General features: G+C 45.7%; 1 protein-coding gene across 6 annotated transcripts in view; it reads right to left on the bottom strand.

Moving 5' to 3' along the window:
• Window positions 1–23,366, bottom strand: part of LOC135398817 (transcription factor AP-2-epsilon-like) — a 210,661-nt gene that overhangs the window by 41,914 nt on the left and 145,381 nt on the right. For 5 of the 6 annotated variants that reach the window (XM_064630313.1, XM_064630314.1, XM_064630315.1 and 2 more), the window contains 2 exons: window positions 2,829–3,203; window positions 1,039–1,257 (listed from right to left, as the gene is read on the bottom strand). In XM_064630313.1, coding sequence (XP_064486383.1) covers window positions 1,039–1,257; window positions 2,829–3,203 — 594 coding nt within the window. Of the gene's footprint in view, window positions 1–1,038; window positions 1,258–2,828; window positions 3,204–9,667; window positions 10,714–23,366 lie in introns of those variants that run through there. The other variant, XM_064630317.1, reaches the window with a different exon arrangement.

The following is a 23,366-nucleotide window of genomic DNA, read 5'->3' as shown; positions in this document are numbered from 1 at the left end:
GGGGGTAGCAGGAAATAGTATACTGATGAGGAAAAGGGATAGCACGAAATAGTATACTGGTGAGGAAAAGGGGGTAGCAGGAAATAGTATACTGATGAGGAAAAGGGATAGCACGAAATAGTATACTGGTGAGGAAAAGGGAATAGCAGGAAATAGTATACTGATGAGGAAAAGAGATAGCACGAAATACTTATACTGATGAGGAAAAGGGGATAGCACGAAATAGTATACTGATGAGGAAACGGGATAGCACGAAATACTTATACTGATGAGGAAAAGGGATAGCACGAAATACTTATACTGATGAGGAAAAGGGGATAGCACGAAATACTTATACTGATGAGGAAAAGGGGATAGCAGGAAATAAGTTAGTGCATATGGGACTCACATAGGTGCGAGTTAATATACCCATGTAAGATGTGATATTTAATGTCATTTCCATCGTTCGTGTTGCGTGCAGTTACACTGCGAATGAAAAAACAACAACAACAACAAAACAAAGAACAAAAACAAATGTAATTCGTAACTGATGACAATGGCAATCTGTAGGATATTAAGATAGCGTCACACTACAGTATATTCGTCCATTTCTTATTGGTTTTTGTCCTTTTGGAGCACTTTTTACGAACAGGGTCAAAGCGAAATTTTCCTTACAATTGCTCGTGATGGCATTCAGGTGCAGGGCACGCACAAGTAAATATGGCGGACACGAAACTAGTGCGCTGAAGTTGACTGGGATTGAAGGTAGTTTTTGCAAATTAGTAGCAAATTAGTCCCAAGCAGTACAACTATCTAACGTCTTTCGCATGATTGCGCCTTCCTTGATCCCCCGTCTCACATTTTTGTAGATTCTCTACTGACAGTATAGTCTACTTTTCGCTGTAAACAATAGACGCCCACGTCATTCCATGCATCATTTATCCCCCCCCCCCCTTGTCGATCTGAACGTTGAATGTTATACACCTGTTCCCGGTTTTGTAGACAGTGAACGTGACAAGAAAGAACCGTTAGATTCGTTGTTGTAAGAATAAAAAATACCTCAAACAAGTCGGCGTCTCCGGAGGAGCAGGGGCTCACTTGTCCATCCTGCGGAGGCGGCAGTCCTGCAGCCGCTCCGTGGAGGCCCAACAGGTCCTGCTCCGTCAGGTGATGATGTACCAGGATGTCTCCCCGCGATCCGCCACGGGAATACGCCGCCGCTGCCGCCTCGGTCCTACGACCTCCGCCTCCGTCGCCTCCGTATCCTAGGTGCATTCCCTGCGCGTACCCATCTCCGTTAGTGGCATACACACCTTCCCCCCCCCCCAATATGCTGCTTTACACCACAGGCTTTCCCGTTGAGGTATTTCATCATCTAGGGTACTCCCCGGCATTTCTCCGAAAGCGGGTAAGAAAAGACGGAAAATCATATACAGCACAGAAAGGGCATCACTCTCTCCTCATGTACGTTGACCACACGGGAGTGTAACGCGCATGTATTTCGACAAAGTTGCTCCACGCGCGCTAAGCATACACATAGGTCATGCGTTGACACTTTACTGCACAAAACGCCACGACAAAGTGCTGCGGGCGCCCACCAGGGCGACCACATGGCTCCAGAAACCATCCAGTTATTCCAAGAAGAAGAAGAAGAAGAAGAAGAAGAAAGACGATTCCTTTCGATTATTGGTCTGCGTCGCTACTGTACTGTATTAACACTGCATGTTCTACATCATTGTCCTTATTCCTGCTGCAAAGGGATACACTATTGCCGTATATCCCAATGGCTTGCAAGCATGCACACGCACGTCCCTTCAATATCTTTTTCCGAATAGAGCAAGTAAAAAAAAAAAAAGAAAAAGAAAGAGCCTGAAACCATTAAAGCAGTGACTCACCAGAAGAACGTATCTGTGACACATAAACTCACTCGACAAACAACTCGATAACAGGAGCCCCACCCCTGATTAGAGCGACCGAACAGTTATCGGCCATCAGCTGTATTGGCGTCGAATACGACACGCGCAAGCTCGTGCCTCTGGGTAGATGGAAAGCAGATGTCAAGGGCCTCGCCCGCGGCGCCCTACTTCATCGCGATCATATCTTCAATGTACCGCTTGAACCAGGCGCTGGCAGACACTGCGGCATGCTTATGTAGTCGGTAACACCGTCCGTGGCGCTCTACGCATTAAAAACGAACGCACTGTCGCTGACCTCGCGAATGGTGTCTGGCATCTTTGAATAGGCTTCCACAAGGAAGGAGGACAGGTTGAAATTATCCTAATGTATCAGAAATTGGTATCTCTGATGGGATGTCTGAAGATAATACAAAGCTTGAACTTTCCTGGGTCTTTCCAAGTGAAAGTATTGTCAGGACATCTACCCGAAAGAGAAAGCGAGCTTGTTGCACCGTAATGCATCCTGTCGTTCAGTATTACACTTCTAATTGTTTTTTTTTTCTTCAGTGAAGGATTCATTATTCACTCCAACATGCTTCCGAAAACTTTTTTGCATACCCTTCCGTACGTTCTACTCTCGGATCGTATTCTACCACCCCTTCCGAACACGCTACTCTGCCAACTCTTCTGCCATACCCTACTCTCTCTCTGCTCTTCTGCATACCCTACCCTTGCTCAGTACTGTGCATACCTTACTCTACCGCAACTCCGCACACCACATGCGCCCTGACGCTCAGTACCTTATCTGAGTTTATCTTCCTCACCTCATTCCAGCTATTGCTCTACAAGCTCTACTCTACAGACTAGTGCCTATTGTACCCACACCTCTGCAAGCCCTTCTCTTGCCAGTTAGCCATGGCATCAAAGCAACGAAGGGGCAGAAAGGATACATACCTGCGGTAGAAGCTCCTCGTCCGCCCTACGTCCTCCGAGCACGCCCCCCGTGACCCCCCTGTGTCCCCCCGCCGCCGGATGCAGTTGGTGATACTGTTGAGGTCCCCCAGGACCACCCCCGGAAGTGAGACTGTTGAGATGATGAGCGGCGCCGTAAGGGTCGTGGAAGTCCAGTTGTTGCTGGTGTGGCGGAGGTGGAGGAAGGTTGTAGGGCGGGGGGAAGTAAGGGGGTTGGAAGTCCGCCGACGTCGGGGTGAGCCGGGGTCCACTCGAAAATGGCGTTCCTCCGCCAGCCCCCGGCCCGCCGCCGGAGTTGAGCCCCGCGATGGGCCCCAGACCGGCCGCTGCGTGGCTGCTCACCAGATCGCGCCGCTCCTGGAAAGTTCCAAGAACACATGGCTTAGGTGGCGCGACGTTAAAATGAGGACAGAAAGAAATAAAGCGGACAAATGTACAAGGCATCTTCTAGATCTTGACCTATTGCGATCTGACAACAAAGGAAGTTTGCCCCCCAGTGGTTGCGCCCGAACCTTCTGCATCGCAGTTATGGTGTCTTAACCGTTTAGACCACGTGATCTGATCAGTTATAGCACCAAGAGGACTTCTACTGTCAGCCTAGACTACAGACGTAACCGCCTGAATCTTCTGTATTGTAGATCTGATGCAGACAAACCAGATAGATTACAGAAGGGTCAGGATCGAGGATTATCGCAAAAGTCCTTCATGGACCACAAACGAGATCGAAACAGAACGCACTTTATAGAGCTCGTCTCATTTTAAAGGTACAGTAAAACAGCAGTTTATGTGGGCGACTTAGACTAGCAGCTTATTGTCGCTTGTGAAGTCAGCACAACAAGTTAATACAAGTGACAGAGAATGCTCAATATTTTTAATCCGCTAGCAAAATTGCGATAAGAATAGGGTGCCTCAATACTAGCTCCCTCTGCATAGGGAGCACAGAGAGAGCTAGTATTCAGGTATACCCTAGATAAGAACGGCTCGGTGCGACATCTGCTGGGAAATAATGCACAATTCGTCCAGCAACAGTGATCTATGTTCCTGACGGACTTGCTGCTCCCGATGGCTACCTAGACAACTTGTTTCGGTTTAGACCCAGTGTCGTTCGCATGCAACGTAGCTTTGCCGCCGTACTTGACGAGCGATGCGCAGTTGGTGACCACTTCGACACAGTGTTGGCCGCAATTTTCAATTTTAATTTTCCGAAAGACAGCGCAATTGAGACGAAAATTATGACGTAAGAGTACTGAGGGCTCAGGCTATAACTAGAAGAGGGCAGTGGAACGACCGAGCTCTCCGCGTGATTATCGCGGCGTCGACAGCCGACGGTGGCGCTGCAGTCGACGACTATGGAGACGCCATAGAGTCAGTAAGGAGGAGCCGTAGAATAAAAATGCAATTACAATTAATTACAATTATAATTAATTGTTCTCAACAGAACAGAAGAGAACAAAAATCTGAACTGGTAAAATTGTTGACACGCAGATGAAGCGCTTAGCAAAGCATGCCCGACAACCGTAGTTGGCGATAGCAGCACCGCCGCCATACTTTCGCCACTTGCTCTGACCCCCGTCCCAAGACGCAGACCCCTCCGTTCGTTCCACTGCCCTCTTCCAGTTCACTATACTATCGAATCGATAAATTTTCTGAGGTATCACCACTACTTCTTATCGATACCCTTATACCGTAGATTTACCGCAGTTTTAACTCGCTTTGTGCGGTGTGGGGAATAAGCTACGGGAATATAGGCAGCAATGGGGAATTTTGGAAGCAAATCCGCTATAGCGACTGTGGCGGCCCCCCGCGAATGACGTCATTGCGATCGAGCAATATATGTGAAATGCTCTCATCACGTGTTCATAGAGGATATAATCGCGCACGTAATAACTCTTCCCAATGCTCACACCGCAAAAGAGCAACGCAATTAAAAAGCCCAAGTGTTCCGCTGCTGGATCGCGCATAATTATGCGTAGCTTCCTTAAAGTCTTATCAACGTCCCGAAGTCAGAAAACGATTCGTCATTTTCCGAGATATATTATTTTTTGGCTACGTAACGTCTCGATCAAGTCGAGTAATTAATTCGCTCACGAGCAGCAACAAAATGATGTTAACCTTCCTGTATTCTTACCTAGAAAAACAGTATCGGCATCATTTTTAAACGTCAAACTAGGAGTAATGGTATTGTCATTAATTACTTCACCAATTATACGACTGACAGGTAATCCGAAATGAGTTTATATCGTTTTGTGTATACGCTGCTTGCTCACGCGCGCGTGCGCATATTTCTCGTTTCACTTTATTGGCAGTAATGAACTGGCCACAAATTACAATGCCCAATTAATGCTCACAGGATGATCGAATCATTCATTCGACAGGCCGCGGGAACCGTGCAGTTTGACTCGCTGTTGTGGACTGCTTCCGTAGGTCCGTGTATGTATACGTGCAGCGCGATACTCGATTAATTATCGGTAGTCTTAATATGCAAAGTTCGGTAAAAGGAATATACTCATGGGCCTGTATACCATGTACAGGGAATGATTTCAGCTGTAACGGGAAGGAGGGAGGGATAGCGGACGCTTTGGCACGGCAACAACTTTAACAGAAAGATGTACGAAGACAATCTGATATAACTAACGGTGGCATCGTTACATTTGGTAATTTTTTATTTTTTTAATTTGGTAGATTTACGTCGAGAGGTAAGTCGTATGTCCTATAAAAGGCGATGTGAGCGACACCATAGTGGCCGGTCCGCGAATTGCATAGTTTTCCCTACACGAAGGTTCGTTGTCCGAAATCTCAGCATTCGGCGCCCCAGGCTTAACGTCACCCGCAAAAGAAGACATGTCTAGGCAACTTGTACCGTGCCACCAAATTGCTGGCCAAATTAGGCTCAGTAAGCTGCCACGGTACCGAGGTCAGTACGAGTATCTGACGTGATATTATGCAGCTGAACTCCTCCATTAAGAGGTATACTTCTCGTGGAAATTATGAAGAGGAACATCTGACTTAGTTTTCTTTTTTTTTTAAGGAGCGCACGTGCTTACGATGCATGCTACGGGGGTTCAGAAAGTATCCAGACGATCTACAGGGAGCTTTTCTATCCTTTATAAATGTGCTACGAGAGCAGCATATATGTCGTTTTTGCTGTTGAGTTATACGACCAAGCTATACGACATCCTCTCGAGGAAAGTATCACTACAAGATAACTGATGTAATGTAGTAATGTAATGTAGACTGCTATGATGTAGTCACGATGTCGCCGATGTATACCTTAAACTTTTTGTATCAACTCCTGCATGGGCCCTTTATGGCCTGCAGTATTGTTGAAAATAAAATAAAAAATAAGTCTCGACCAGTCCTTCCGGTACAGCTCCGTTTGAATATTCTCATACTCCGTCTGTAACCAGCACATTTTGACATAACCCAGAACATCATTCTGTGCGTATACAATCCCCGCCTTTTTTATTTTTGCACCCCAGCTGGTTTGTCTTGCGCAGCGCATGGGGTTGGGTTCAGACACAGTTCCTGGTAGTAAGTTCAATTAACTTCATGAAAAAGAAACAACGTTTTCTTTTGTGAGCCTCCCTTCTAAAATCACTTCCGTCACTTTGAACACGCTGTCACCATCTTCCCAACGTCGTAATATTCTCACTATGATAGTAGCATTCGTACACACACAACCAGCCATTTCGTCTATATACTCACACAATGGGGGCGCGCGTGTCAGTAAATTACATGGGCCATTTCGCTCCAGCCCCTTCACTGCCACATTCCATGTATAAGAGAGGACGACTAGCGCTCGTCAAGTCTCCGACCACAACTATAAGAACTCTTCCAGCACGTCTTCGCACGAAGCTCGTCATATATTTGACTTTTGCAAAGACAAGGAAACAAAAAGGCATCCACTATTTACCGTCTCCACCCCCGGCTGTAATGCTGTACTGCTTCTTAAGCTCATCGTACAGGAAGTGTCACTGTGTGTGTGTGTAAAGAAAGGGTTGCTCGTTCGCCGCAGTACATCATAGCGGAGGTGAATGGTCGCTGTATGGGATGCCGAGTGGCTGGTGTGAGTGGATTTGAGTTTGGGATTTTGGGCTGGGAATTGTTTGCGGGATATATACATAGAGTGTATATGTCTTTGTACGTGTAAGAATGTTATCATTCGAATGAAGGGGTTAAAGACACTGATTGAAGGTTAACGTCACGTAGAAGATGATGACGTAGAAAAAAAAAGATTGGATTCCCATAAGACGATTATGTGTGAGGACAACGGTGAAAGATCGTGCAATGTGCAAGTACGAGGTATAGATAAAAGAACAGGCTGTGACGTATCGCGATCGTGAGACAACTACAGTTCAGGAAGCATTTTCTTACTGGCCCATCATCGAAAGGATTTTTCCACGCAGGATGGGATACCACATAAACTGCTTTACAACGATTGATTCTAAATTGGATGATAATCGGCTGATATGGAAATATCGATGGACGCCTTCGGAAGTGAGGCCACGGGTTGAGAAGCATATCTGGCCCCTCGGCACGTCTTTATCTGCCAAAGGGATTGCAAGGTGTCGCCCCATGCTACGAGATGTAGGGTACCAGCTCCTTAGGGTACCGGCTCGTTAGGGAGCTGGTCCCCAGGCGCCCCACCGTAACGAGTTCCATGTTGCCGCTAGTTGTCTGTGTATAGACCTTTCCCCGTTCGTAAACAAATGACGTCATAGTGCATGCATGCATGCATGCACTATGACATGCATACACAACTCATTCGACAACTCATAGTGTTCGACAGCGCCACCAATTTGGTAGATTTGAACTAGTATACGCTCGAATCTAGGGGGTGAACAAGGTCGCGCCCGAATGCCACGGTCTTGAGGGGATTACGATGGTCCCTGAAAGGAACGCGACCTTCGGTCCTACATTTCTTTCAATAGGCTGTCCATTCGTGGGACCCAGCTCTCCCCTTCCGATTTGTTTCAGTATCAGTCTGTCTACCAACGTCATGATGACGTTTCTCGGGCAAAGGTCAATTCAACCGAACATTTATTTTCGGGACGCATTTTCGTTTTCTTCCGTTTGTCACGTCACAACAAGTGCAGGCCTTGTACAGAATGCGATACATTTTGTCGGAATATGGCAGAAAATTCCAATTACAGTTTAGTAGAGACTTGGGCTAAACCTCGATAAAAGCCCCAACTGAATTGCGATAGGAACTGCTTTTAAACTGCCATTACAAGCTTCGGCTAAATTCAGACAAATCAAGAACGAAGACGCTGATTTTCGGGAATTGTCGAGATATACTCGATGTGTCAGAATAGTAAACGGAAGGCGCTTTTTGGGCCGCGGGGAACACCGTGGTCTCAGCTGTCCAATTGTCGCGTTCCGCTTGCTTTTCTTGACGCATCAAGCTGTCTCGACAACCAATGAAACTCTATCTATTACATAATTAAGTTGTAAGCTTTCGCCCAGTGCCTGGGCTTCGCCAGGTACCGATTCAGGTAGAAACTCCGGCTAATTTCCAACGAAATGACGACATAAATTACGCTTGCGGTATAGAAGGATGAGCTTGGAATCGAAAGAATGATGAAGAGGCAGCGGCTGTGGCTGGCTACTTCTCACGTTAGAACAAAATATCAAAAGACTGCTACAGAAACACTGACCGATACACAAAAATGTCGTCACTAAGTCCAACTGCGAGAAATTGTCGCTATTTCTGCACAAATCGCATTTTTTTTCTGTTACAAAAAGCAATATTAATAAGAAGGTTCTTCTAGGTACTGTTCGTCCGACACTCGAAGAACATTATACTTACTACCGAAATTTCTTTATTCGCACCCACTAAAAGGTTTGACGTCATTAGCATATATCATCCGCGTTGAGGGGCTTCACTGGGCATGCGCAAACACGATGTCGTAAGCTAATCGTGCAGTCCAAGAAACACGAGAGATGTCGTAACTGTCTGTGCAGTTCCTGGTCGACGGAGGTGAAACATCCATTTATGTCAACAGCTATGGATGCAACCAATTGGAAAGAGTCATTTGAAGGTCGTTTGTCCCACGTAATGACAGCTATAATTGGTGGACATTTTATTCTTATCTTTGTACTAGTGCAGATCGATTCGTGTTTGTCATTTGTGCGAACAAAAAGGAACTGAGGGAACCAAATCACATGATGAGCTGTAGTTTTTTTTTTTTTTTTCTATCCCACGTTAGCGCCGCGAAGTGACTGGGGCTATAAGCAGCGTGCTGGCACACGGAGAGAGGGCAGCAGGAAAGAGTGTGAGACAAGGGGATTATTATACTGTCCTGGGCGTCACAACGACCGGCATGACAACCACCACAGCGAGATAACCGATATAATATGGGATAAATGCGGGCGAGCTGATGGACGAACTCCATACTGAAAAAGCATGAGTCCGGACACAGGAAAAAGCGCCAGAAAGAACAAGCTAAGAACAAGAGGACGATTACCTTCTTCATCACAAACCGCTACCGTCACGACAATAGTGTGTTTTAGTATATGTAAGGGATTGCGTTGATGGTTACCCAAGCAACACAACATCTCGGCCCAATATTGGACCAATATTGGCAATGTCGGGCCAATATTGGACCAAGATTGGGCCAGTATTGCCAATATTGGGCCAATATTGGGCCAATATGTTGTGCTGCTTGGGTATGCGCACGCGTGCAAGACTTTAACAGAGCTTTGCGCATCGCGCAGAACCATCACGCTATCCCTTACGTAAACGCAAAGGCGACAGCGTGCGATATATGTACTAAAACTTCATATATTAAACTGACAGACACACACAGAGGAAAATTTACCATTGCTGAACGGCATCCAATATCGTGATATCCATGCCGGCGTCCGCTATAGGGACTGGTTGGTTCCACTGTCACAACAACCACAGTGTCTTCGCGATGGCTCGTCCACACAACACACCACACTTAATGGACGTACTGAGCACCAGCGAGTGTATTACGAGGATGGGGAGTCACTGCGTAAACACTTCCACTGCCGTTGAGGTCACTCGTGGTAATCTCCTTTTCTTCGAGAAAAAAAAAAAGAGCAACGTTTTCACTAAGCTTTCGTCAATGTCAACTGATTCCTTGTGTCAACCGGTAGAACTGTGTGGCTTGCACACGTTCAAGGTCTCCGTGTTTTGTCTGCATTGCTTTCTTCGCTGCACTCAAATTGTTAGCGATCCTGATTTAAGACGCATATTTAATTCCAAGGTTAGCGACGCGGTAGAAACCCCGTTAATATGCCTTGTTGCGTCCCACGTGTCCAGCTAAAAGACGGGAGCCTTCTGGACGCAGGTGACTTCTGTATGATCATATACGCGTGGCAGGGTGGGAGCTGACTCTGGAACAGGGAACCAGAAACAATCTAGTAGTCTTTGCTCCAGGACAATGCCATGCCGTCCCGTGTCTGCTTGAGTCGCTCAAAACTATCCAATATATAACTAATAAAAATAATTTAGTTAACAACGAGGACAGTCGGACCGCTTAAAAAATATATGTCACTGTGTATATCGGTCGAACAATTTTCGATGCGCTGTTGGACATGCACGCCGCCAATCCTGCTCAGTGGAACGTGGAACTCACCCTGAGACAGCACCAATATGGTTCACACGAGACGCGGAATTCTGTTCCTAACCAGCACCAATGATATCAGCGCAAAACACTAGAACGTGCACAAGGCCATCCCACAGCCGAAACAAGGCGACCTACACAGACAGCTCATGAACTGGACCACCTATTAACACCAGCTTTCACATCACCACACGATAACGCACGAAACATGAAGATGTGCATCGTCAGCTGCAGGGACTCCCGCGGCGAAGCCCGAACAGATATGTTACACTTGCTGCACGAGGGGTAGACGTCAACTGTACGCGGGGCCGGTAAAAGGCAGGTAAGAGCATTGTGCGCAGCAAATGGCAACATCGAAGGGGAGGATGAAAAAAACGCCGCGGGGTTCGGTCTTTAGAGGAGCAACGGAGGAGTCCGCACGGCTGCCTCGGGCAAGGGATGGACCGCTGGGTGCGTTCCACGCCGACGGTCAACGTGTATACGAGGTGTGCTGGGAGCTGGTGAAACATCGATGATGCGGGATTACGGAAAGGCACAACGGCACGGAACTGCAGCGAGAAGTCTTGTTAGAAGAGAGATTTGGCACGCTGTGGAAGTCCCCTTTCGTGGTCCCGTGGTCTTTTTTTTTTTTCGTCTCTTTTTAAAGTAACTGGGTATAATTTCGAAGTCGCGAAGGATGTTGGAGGAATATTTCGATTTTAAGCTGGTATACCACTTGAGGAACTGATCGTATGGGTCAGGTGACACTCGAAGAACGGCGGTGGCCCTCGCGGTGTCCAGACCCTACGACAAAGCTATGTCGAGCTCCGAAGAAATCTGCGAATGCAGTTCTAAGTAAAGTTGTATTCAGCATCTGCGTGTTCCGTGGAAATCCGGCAACGTACGAAAGCTACTAGCATACTAGCTCTCCTCTTCTTTTTCCTCCACCCATCCAACCAACCAACAACAACAACAACAATTATATTCGGACGATGAAGGGGGGAGGTTTTCCACTCTAGGCGTGGAACGCTACCCCATAGCTAGGGGGGGTCTAATAGGTGAGTGATAAAGTGAGTGACCGAACAAACAACTATGTACTGAAAACAGTACTCCTCTTGCACATATTCGCGGGAAGTTAAATACCCTCCTCCTCACTACATGTAATATTTGCTTGTTGTTCGGGAAAGGGGGGGGGGAGAGAGGGCACGCAAGAAACACGAATAATTGACTTCAATAAATAAACTAAGCTAGAACACGTATATAAAGATCTGCTGTAAACATTCTGTACTGTGAAGGAGATGTTTTATTTAATGTCTGTACTCAAAGTGGATGCGAATCTTGTCTCCAGAATTTGACATAATTAGTCTCGCTGTCTCGGACATCGCTCATTAAAATAAAGAGTCTGTGAACATTAAATTGCATGGAAAAGAAACGCGCTGGCTACTCCAGTACTCGGTGTCGGTACGGCACGGAGCTGACTTTTACACGCCAGATGGACACGCGAACATGACGATACGATTCTGGTTATTTTCCGTGCTGATTACGTAATTATTCTTACAGCAGGCGATTTTGAGCACTACTGGCGGTAACATCTCATTACTGCCAAAGTCTCATTACGGACGAAGATCCTTTAATTCCTAAGTGCCTCACTACGGCCAAAATCTCACTACGGCCGAAGGTACTCTCATTTCGGCCGAGGATGTTTCATCACGGCCAAAAAGAAAAAAGAAGCATCCACCATATTCGCTCGGAAGAGTTATCGGTCTCGACAGCGGAAAGAGAGAAATGTAGCTCAGACTTTACATATCCCCATCATCTAGCGCGCATCACTTTTCCTTGAAACTATTATCGCAGCACATTTTCGATATGCGTATAGCTCGTCCGATAACATAGAGTGATGAAGGACTCGTTTAAGAAACACATTCAAGAAGAGAAATTATACTATGCAACAAACGTTTCAGACCGTTGCGCAATCCCCTGTAATTTCAGCTGTAGACCATTTCACAACCATCATCGTAGTGCAAAAAGCCAAAATAATGATCGAAACTGCCGATCAATATAGCAATTACGCGCAAGCACTATATAGTCTGATGAAACCCCGATATCCACGGGTGTCAAATTACACCACCTTACACCCTTTAATACCGTACAAAGCATCGCGTTAACGGCGCTCTTCTCTCAATTACCCTCAGAAGGGTAGCAAAAGAGCGGGCCACGTTAATTTATTCAGCCGCCACCAGAGCACGCTACAATACGTGTATCTACAAACCCGTTCAACATTCTAACAACCTTCTAGGCCCCTCGCACGCACCGAAGGAACAAGGATGTGGCGCTACTAACATCCGGTTCTGCGTTCAGCCCGGGCGAGTATATTCACCCCTTCCAGGCTCAAATTAAATTAAAAACTCTATCAGCTTTGCCCTCGGAAGAAAAATATACTCGTGGAACAGGAAGACTGCACGCTTCAAAAAACTGCAGTGCTGATTTTTGCGCAAGATAGGGGAAAAGAAATGCAGCCGGTACGTATTAGAGCACAGAAAAAAAGGATTTCTGATACGGAACTTTTTAGAACGAAGAAACAACTTTACCGAACGCCGACTTTCTGAAATCATTGAATTCGCCAACAGCAATGAGAATGCGTATACCGGAGCACAACAACAGCGCTGTTTCCAATGGCTAAAACAGTGAGAACGGACGGGGCCGAGTTGCGTCCCCCTCTTCCACCCAGGGCTGTAGGAAGAGCCTCACCACAGGCGAGATGGGGAGCTGAAACTTCTAGTATTTTTTTATTCAGAACTTGCTGCATACAGAAAAAGTTCCAGAACTACACTTGCTAAACGCAGCGCGGAATGACTCCAAACAACATATACAGTCAAACTCCTTTACAACGAAACTTAGGGGACAGCAAAAAAAAAAAAAAAAATCGCAGTAAAGGTACTTTCGTTAAAAAGGATGTCCATTATTGGACCTATAGGCTCCAGCGGGACCTCAAAAAAATTCGCTGTAGTGGTATTTTCGTTAAAAAGGTGTTCACTATAAAGGAGTTTGACTGTATATAGCATATCCAACAAAACCATACCATTTGATTGTTCTTCCCTTTTTCGTAGCTTACCTTTTTCTTTCTTTATTTTTTTTTTCTGACTGGGTCGGGACTAACCTCTCCATATTTTTCTTCCTTTTCGAATCCAATCCAATCCAAAACCATACCAGAAAAGTTTTCAAGCTATTCCTTACACATCAATATGGAGTGGGGTTACCAATATTGGTGTTAGCTTTCCCCCTCTTCCTCAGTTAGTCTGCTGCGACTTGAAGTGGAATACTCGTATTTAAGGAACGAACAAGAATACCAAACTGCGGAGAGCGCCCGCCCAGATCAACGACACGATGTGCTTCGGTGGTAATCCCCCGCCCCATTTTTCCCGTTTACTCCTTTCCTGTCTAAATGAGTGATTTCACTTCGAGTCCGTGTTCGGACCCTTATGCTATTGTATATTCTACCGTCCCTCGGCCCATCACCACAGCCCTGCTCCGATTCCTGAAAGACTCGGGCCTTGCGTCTGCCTTCTGACTGGGCTTTCTTGTACCATGTCGTGACTGAGCTGCACTAACTGTTTTTCTTTTTTTTTTTTTCCCCTTTCTTTTATCCTTTCCTTTTTGTTTATTTTGTTTTTTTGGAATAGCAAGTCGGCGTTAGCCTGGCTGACATTGCAATTTCTTCTTTTCAGTTCTTTCTTTTCATTCTATTAAACAGACCCCCTCCCCCCATTGCATTACGGGAGTTAATCAGGTTGAACTATATATTTATCGAACCTTTATGAACCTTTAAACACGTCACACCTAACCCTTTAAATACCATGCCAATGATGAGGACGGTGCCCAGAAGAAGAACAGTCTCTGTTCGAAATATCGGCGGCTTCTGTCCTGAGGCAACTCCCTTCCTATATATTTATCGAGTATGTTTTGTTTTTGTATGCAATTAGCGTTACTAAGTAATCATTTCGAAAATGCCTCGTATTTTTCTTTTTGTACCTCGATACCGTCGACATATACGAGTGAAACCTTTCTGGGGCTTGTGCCCTTGTCAAGCGGCTTTATCGACGCTTTTTTGGCCAACTTCCCCTTAAAAATGTTCTTACGTGCTACAGTTGACAAGAAAATGATTTGATTTGATTTGCGTAATCAAACTCAAATTGGGAGTAGGATTACACCTTGTAGTAGGCCTTGGCGACATGCTGCACGTGCCGCAGGGCATAGGACTGCGGATGATTTCGACCACCTGGGACCACTGTACTGGAAGCATCGTTTACCTCCACCACATTGCTATGCCGTCCTTGGCTGGGCCCGAGCCCGCGATCTTGAGCTCAGCAAGCAGCTTGATTCAGTGGTGAGCGTGCATGTTTCAATCTCCTGGTCCTTCTGTTTTGGCAGCTCTTATCGAAGATGGCTTTTATTACGAAGCTTTTCCGAAGCTGTCGGAAGCGCCATGATCCAGTTGCACTTAAGTTCGCGCGCACAAGAACAAAAATGACAAGAACTATAAAGGAAGCCGAGAAGCGAGGCCGATTAAACGCCCCACATGCTCTCATAGAGCTATGGCGTGAAACGGGTAATCATGAGAGCTCTGAATTTCACTGACGCGAGACACCATTAGCAAAAGAAGCCATTTCCCGTGCGGTAAGGCATAGCTTTCACGAAGGCGCGCACAGGGCTGCGAAGATTACGTTTTAAGGAGCTACATACTTGAGAAAAAGAAGTAAGGACTGCCCCTCTGTAACGGGCCGAGGGGCCTTTGACAGATGGAAGTCAGACAGACACAGTTTACTGATCTCCTTGCCGTGCATTATTGCCGAAGAACGTCCTGCTTTTGTTTTGGCCCTCGGATGGGAAGACAGGTGGTGAGTGATTAGTGCACGCTTATGAACTGACCCGTTGATTTCAAGGTCTAGAAGCATTCTATGGTCCCGTGGAGCCCAACAGCAAGGAACCAATCGTCTTTTAGCCGCCGTGTTTAGAAGTTATGGAAGACTGAACCTTCGTAAGGAACTTATTAATTTTAAGTTGGTTTTAACGTTTTTTTAATTAATTAATTTTAAGTTTTTGAAAGAGACATGCAGCGAACGAGCATTAAAAGGTACCCCAGTGCACTTAAGTTCCCTTCTTAGGGTCGAGAGGGCCATCGAAGGAAATTCCGTTCTATTTGGTGTTACGATACTATAACCAATTAAATATGTGATAATTCAAAATAAGTCTAATAAATTGGAAACGGTTGCCGCAAGAACTAAAACACAGAAATCCATTTAGTCGAACGATCGCAATGATTGGAACACCAATCATTACAATAGGGAAATTGTCCCTCCCACCAAATCAATGCCTGGTGCTATTGATTTCCTTACACCAATTCTCGGAGCAATCATTTTCAGTATAGTAACGTCTTGTGCAATTTACTCTCCTAAAGTCGTGATTAGTGCAACTGATTTTCGTGTGGTGATGATTGATGCGATTTGTCTCTGTCATCTTCATCATGTAGTTGTTGATGTCGTTGATTGGTGCTCCGATAGTAATGTTTGATACAATGGATTTCATTCCTTTATCCTAATACTTTGAACAATCCTGGTACATGTTTAATAAATTCAGCGCACCGGCAAGCAACACAGTAAACAACATAAGACTTGACGTTTTGGGTCCCATACGGGTGCCATCATCAGAAGTGAACATCCTATCCGCTACTGCTTATTTATGTACTAGTGGGGTGCAACAGTCTGGGAGAGGGCCAGGGTGCTTGTTGATAGTATCTTTTGTTTTCTTTATGTACCAGGATTCGAGATGCTTCCGTACACCGTGCAATTGCTCTTGCTATAACAATGTTTCTCTACAGAATATTTTATTAACATAATTATCTGATTACTAAGTGCCCAAATTACACTTGGCTTTTCACTAACACTTTAACAACGTAAATGTTCTACGTGCAAACTATCGTTACAAGCACATGTGTCAAACTGCTAAAAATTATGTGCAATCTTCCTCTATGTACACATATCAGGCAAACTTCGACTGAAAAAAAAAAAATTGTTCCGATTATTTACACTATTAACATAGTCTGAATCCGTTGTTAGAAAACGAGGTTACTCAGAGCAACGTGCCCATACTTCACGCATATACTGACGCAGGAATTCCTGCCCACCCACCCCACTCACCCACCCATTTTTTCTTTTAAAATCAATCAATCAATCAGACTGTGCTCAAGGTATATAGTCACGGAGCAAACGCATTGTTGCAATGTTTTTGGATGCTCGATTGATTGTCCGGAGTGTCGGACAGTATACCAGCGTTTAAAAAATCAGTACCCATACCGAGCACTTTTCGACTGTTGCAACGAGCTCCGTATACGAAAAGAATGAGCATTTCAATAATAATGGTGCTGATGATGGATTGCGCTCCGCACACACACACAGATCGTCTTTTTTGTTTCTTTTTTTTTTCTAGGACAGCCTGGTGGAAAGCTCGTCGGAACATCGGAGCTTTGATTAGAGACCACTCGGATTGCGCAATTTTTCGACGCTTTTCGGCTAAGACGTCAGAAAGAGAGAGAGACAGATGAGCGCATTTAATTGGCTGGGTAATTTGACCGATGAGCGTTCGAGTTAATCCCGCATATATACGAAGCTTCGTCTATTCGTTATGTGGGTTACAGTATAGAAAGTTTTTTTTTTATTTTTGCCATTTATCATCCGGCACTATTGCACGTATGTATGTCCGAGTCCTTGCTCCAGATATTCGCCCTGAGCAGGCTCTTTTCTTTCACTTTTTGGACCCATCGAGTTAGTTACGTTGTATATAATGTTACTTAGAGTTACTGCGCCGAATATTTCGGTGAAAACCGCTATCACGTCCTTGTAAAAATTCAAATTGAAAAGCGATTGCCTTAAAACTGAAGCGAAATAAAACACAAATTGGATTTACAGGGCCTACCAACGTCGACAGTCGTGTAGGTCCGTCCCTAACAGCTGAGGGGATAGAAGAGAGAGAGAAGGATTAAATTACGCGTCCGAGCAGGCGCATATCGGGACCGGAAGAGGGGAAGGGGATATGTTTATTGAGAGAGAGAGAGAAAAAAAAACGGAAGAGGGCTCTATATTAAGGACATTTGGCCCAACTATGTATTCGTATGTATTTGTTTTTATATTGACGTGCCTTCCTGCCGTAATGTCACCGTCAGACGCTTCCGGTACGTTAGGCACAGCTACCGGCTACAAATCAGCTTGTGCAAGTATGAAAAGATGCCAGAACATTTTTTAGCAACATTGAATTCGCACTCGCCCATTTCAATTTCATCGAGCTGCGTTTCATCCAAGTGTATTCCATCGAAAAAGTGGAGATAAGGATAATAATGATAATAATAATTAATATTATATTATATTAATTATTACGTTTCGAGTCTTCATGGCGCAGCAAATCTCATAATGCGCAACAACAGTGAAACAAACACGATGTTTGCTTAAAATAGGGCATGAACGTATAAAACCGTCACTCTAAAACTACGAGAGGTTAAGAAACTTTCAAGAAATTAAATACTATACACTAAAAGGAATGAGAGCCCCATCAACCACAGCAAAAGGGCTGGGTGAAGATGTAGTACAAAGTATTAGTAAAACCCCCTGAAGTGACTTGTCTGTTGTATGATGGACATGAGGTGAGGATATGTAACGCACACTGAGGTTCCCCGCACTGAGTTACATTCAGGTGGCTCGCCTTCACCCCCACGCTCCCCCCCCACCCCCGTTTCTCGGAGCAAGTAACAGTGTGTGAAAAAAGTATGGCCGACTCTCTGTCGTGATCGCACCACACATTGCAGGCGTTCATCTATACCCCCAAAGGGTGGAGGACCTTCAGAGTAATTCACGTTCTCGAAACAAGGAAAATCAAGGACAACGCTGGATTGCTTCGTAAAATGACATAAAGTGTTTTAAAAACACGACATCGCTATTTACCCACTCAAATTCACGTGTTTTCGATGTCTGTCCATGCCGTGTTATAGCGAAGGAAAGCAACATTTTAGCAGCCGTTAGGCTTAGCAGGGCGGACACGACGGAGCAGCATGTTTGTTGGTTAGTTCTTCCGTGTTTGCATATTTATGCCCATTAGTCTCAGTTCGCCTTTGAAAGTTTCCCGCGCGCGACTGTCATTTTATGGGTCAGATAACATTTATTTACAGTTTAGTTTATATTATACAACGGGGATTTCGATCACTTTATTCTAAGACCCTTACTGGCGTGTTTCCAAAGATTTCACGGTGGCAGAAAGGGAAGACGTGGAGAATTTAGTGATCCGACGAAGCTAGAATCCTATGTGTCTGTTTCACGACGTTTAGGGGCACACCGAACCGTATTCTGCAGCGCCATTTGTGGTTGCGTAGCCGGAGGTCTTTCCGTACACAGGCATGTATCACCTACGCCTACGCTGCGGCTCTGAAAAATCGTGGCGCAAGGATTTCCACAGAAGAGATGACATTCCCGGTACGGCGGTAAGGCAGGGAACACGCCGGACACGACCGTCTAGTAAGGCTGCTCTACACTAGAGGAGAGTTGGCGCTGCGGTCGCCGGACGAAACTTTAGTGCAACAGGCCCATAGTCATCCAGGCTCGCGGTCTTTACTTCACGCGAGAAAGCAATTTTTTATTCGCTAAAGCGGATCATCTGTAACGGACTGTACGCTCCTGACGAGACTCACGTCGAGACTGGGAGGTACCCGAGTTCGAATCCCGGTGCTGGCTGTGCTGTCTGGGGTTTTTCCTGGGTTTTCCTCAGACGCTTTCAGACATATGTCGGCACAGTTCCCTTAGAAGTCGGCCCAGGACGCACATTCCCCCAGGGCGTGAGTCGTGACGTTGCCCACATACGTGAGGCCGACAACGGCAAGCCCTATCACCATGACGAAGAAGAAGAAGAAAAAGGTCCGTGAAACGTCGTTCGATGGAATGTCCTGGAACCCATTTAATTCCTTCGCGTAACTTTGCAAAGGGCACTATTAATTAACGTTTTTTCCCTTTTACTTCGGAGTGGTCAGCAACGCGGGAATGGCTGCTCGAGCGGCCGGGTCAGCAGCGCATTGTTCCAGAGTAGCTGATAATAAAAAGCCAAGAGGAAGGCGTCAAACCACAAGTGGTGCATCCATCTCTTGCTCATCTACCCTTTCCTGTTGGCCCCACCCCGGAAACGATGCTGCCACCACAGGCAAAACAAGGCGCTTAATGCGTTGCACGTTTTCTCTTTATAGACCGCAGTACACGATACCTGCAAGCGTGGGAAACTATCGCACAAAAGAGCCTCGTGTATGGCTTCATCAAGGGGGCCGCGGTACTGGTACTCTTGTCATGCTCAAGAACGGTACTGTTGTTGCTTAGGGTAACTTCATGATATGTACGTACACTGTAAACTGAAAAACACCCTTATGGGTGTAAATGGCTTGTCCTATAACTGACACCTCTTTTTACACCATATGGTCTTAGAACACCCTTTTCAGAGGGTGTATTCTGTGTAAGACACCCTTTGAAAGGGTGCTTTTCCTTGAAAATGCTTTCTTTTGCACCCTTTAAACACCCTTCTAGGAGGGTGTAAAGTTGTTAAACACCCTCCTAAAAGGGTGTTTAAAGGGTGCAAAAGAAGGCATTTTCAAGGAAAAGCACCCTTTCAAAGGGTGTCTTACACAGAATACACCCTCTGAAAAGGGTGTTCTAAGACCATATGGTGTAAAAAGAGGTGTCAGTTATAGGACAAACCATTTACACCCATAAGGGTGTTTTTCAGTTTACAGTGTACATCTAATCTTTCTAAAGTCCTTCGATCATAGCATGATTTCAAAGGAAGCGACTAATTTAATATAGGTTTTATAAACTGACGTCACTCCTCCAGAGGGCGCTAGCTTCGAAACGACGAAATCGCTGTCATGATGTGTAGGTCGTCCTTCGAAGTTTGGTTCTGGTTTTTTGTTCGCTGTCATATACGATATTTAGAGGACTATGAAATTACTTGAACTGTGGTAAAAATAGTACTCACGAAGTACAGTAACTTTGATATATACCAAATGGGTGAATGCGATGCGGATGGAGGCCTGGACGGTCAAAACCTGACGACCTACGTTACGGCATCAAATCTGCTAGCGACAGTGGCGCACCCCAACGGATGAGGTCATGGGTATAAAAACTCTACAATATACCCTGCAATTTTGTTTTTAAATTGAACAGCCGACTATAGTTGGTATTTGTTATTTTTTGTATTTTTTTTTTTTTAGCTTCACGAAACTTCACGGCCAAAAGAAATAGTGTAACGTCACACGAAATAGTCTTCCGCCAATTGCAATCATTCTTTTTTTAATACATCTAAACACAACGAAACAGCTGTTGCATTAACCTGCGTATACAGCCGTAGACAGGAGATGGGTCCTAATTTCCTACGCATTCAAAAAAACAACAATTTAACAAAAATTCATTTGTGCCTGAACAACCGTGGCCCTCCACGCGAAAGCTCGTACAAAATAAACTTAGAAAGCTTCAGTGTTCCTCTTTGAATGTTTGTGAAGCTACCTAGGACTTGACTCTCTCTCTGCTTCCTATGCATTCTTTAGTTCAAACTGAATGTGAAACGATCGTCTCTTTTTCACACGGCCCCAACTCTTCTACAATCGTCGGCGTGTCCATCCCCTTCCCCCCCTTTTTTTTAAAATCGCAACATCCTTCTTCAAGAAAGTGCACGTATCCACATCCCCTTGCGATGTTCAACCCATCACCCGAGCAGCGGTAAAGGCAAAACTGCTGCGGCAGTCGTGGAAATGAAAAATGAGTTGTCCTCAAAGCAAATCCTCTTCTTCTGTGGCGAAAAATGTCAATCAAATAGACTCTGGCCATCCTCCGTGCGAGTTCGCAAAAGTGGCAGCCAAGTTAGAGCCCAACTGCAAGGTCGTCTCAAGGATTTTCCTCATTTCAAACGGATACCTGCCCCTCAGGATACATTAACGGACGGATTCACAAAGGCACCCAAGGTTGTTTCCCTTAGTGCGTGCACTCCGCCGTCTTTTGCGTGAAGAACTGTTCTTTGCGGAGATGGGTTAACGAGTGCCCGTGGTCGCGGTACATTCCTAAATGATGGAAAAGGGTTGGATGTTTGAAAGGACTCGAAGAGCAAACAGTGGAAGGGCGCTAAAGGGATTGGGATACTGAGAAGGTCGGATTTAGTCTGCATCACATAAAGAATGAGATAAAATCATAACTACCCCAGTGCTGGGCACAGCAAGGAACGAGGGACACACACACACAAGGCACTGACTCTTTTAAAAATCTCCTTGGAACTCTTTTAAATCACCTAGAAACAAAGCCTGATCGCTGAAACGACCGTGACTCAAACAAGCACGACCGTGCTCTTGGGGGGCCGTAGCTATGGAAACGAGACGGCAAAAGTCGCAAGGGCAGCCAATGGTAGCCACTGAGGTCCCGGGTTTCAAATCGTCTGCGGTGATTGGCTGACTGACATCCTAACTTTATATGTCTACGTGGCGAAGGAGTGAGAGTAGACAGTGGCGTAGCCAGAGGAGGGTTTCTGGGATTCGAACCCCCCCCCCCCCCCAAGGAAGGAATCCTCATCTCCCGTGTACAGTCCTCATTGACGCTCCGTAATGTTTTTCTGGCTACTCACTGACAGTGACATAAAATGGAGAGTCGCGCGCGCGGGGAATCTGCAGCGGCGAATTTGGAAAAACCTGGACATAAAATCGCAAACACCGAGCTTCGACTAACCTAATAATAAGCTAACCAACATGCTGCTCCGTCGTGTCCGCCCTGCTAAGCCTAACGGCTGCTAAAACGTGGCTTTCGTCCGCTAAACCGACCTGGACCGACGTCGAAAACCCGCGAATTTGAGTGATGTGATGTATTTAAACACGGCATATCGTCCTAGGAAGCAGTCGAGCATTCCCCTTGATTTTCCTTGTTTCGAGAACGGGAATTTCGAGATCGGGGATTTCGCAACAGGGAATATCGAGATCCTCATCTACGGGGTCTCTCTCTCTCTCTAAAAATGTCCGCTTGTTGCTGAAAGATCACGTTAAACACTGGGATGCGCTGGGCTCGTATCCTCGCACCGGCTGTATACCATCAGAGGTTCGGCAGACATCATATTTCTGGCAGACATTCCCGACGGACGTCGGCACACTTCCCCCATGAAGTCGGCCCAGGACGCATAATACTCCTGTCTCCCTCCCTCTGACCACCGCCTGCACGTAGCTCATAGCCTATACAGCTGCTTCGCGGTGCAAAAACGGAATAAAGGAAGGTAACTTCAGGGGGAAAGCAAATACAAAAAATAGATGCGACAAGGAAGCTAAAGAGCGCTGTCATTGCAACACGAGTAAACAAGCCTTTGTACCGATGACCTTGCACCGCGACACATTGTTGCGTGCGAGATTTTGCCGTGTCATGCACTCGAAGGGAGCAGCGGAGGCAAAGACAAGCCGCGACGGGACTCCAGAGGACATGCCACGCCCCTCTTCTACACATTCAGAATCGACCGCAGCCAAGGCTTACACTCTAAATCTTTAAACACCTTTAAAGGTGTAACAACGTGAATGGCGCACGCCTTTTTAGGTGTAATTTTGGTAACATCATAATGGAGCACGGTTTCGCACAAATTTTCTTTACTCGAGTGTCGTCTGTCCTCCAAAAATTCAGTCTTGCAACATCTCAACATTGTTCAACAGTATTGTAGACACTTGCGCGTGCTCGATTATCGATAGCGATGCATATATGCATTAACTCGTACCTACAATATCCAAGACATAATGAAAGCAAGATTTGCACTGACACTTAATCTTTAGTAATGTTTTCCAAATTTTGTAAAATATCATCCTGGAGATGCAATGTTACGCAACCAGGTTGAATGTTCATAGCGCACACCTTTAAAG

Source organism: Ornithodoros turicata, chromosome 6 (genome assembly GCF_037126465.1).
Source record: "Ornithodoros turicata isolate Travis chromosome 6, ASM3712646v1, whole genome shotgun sequence".
Lineage (NCBI taxonomy): Eukaryota > Metazoa > Arthropoda > Arachnida > Ixodida > Argasidae > Ornithodoros > Ornithodoros turicata.
Note: the sequence above shows the minus strand (reverse complement) of the source record. Positions and strands in the feature narration are given on the sequence as shown.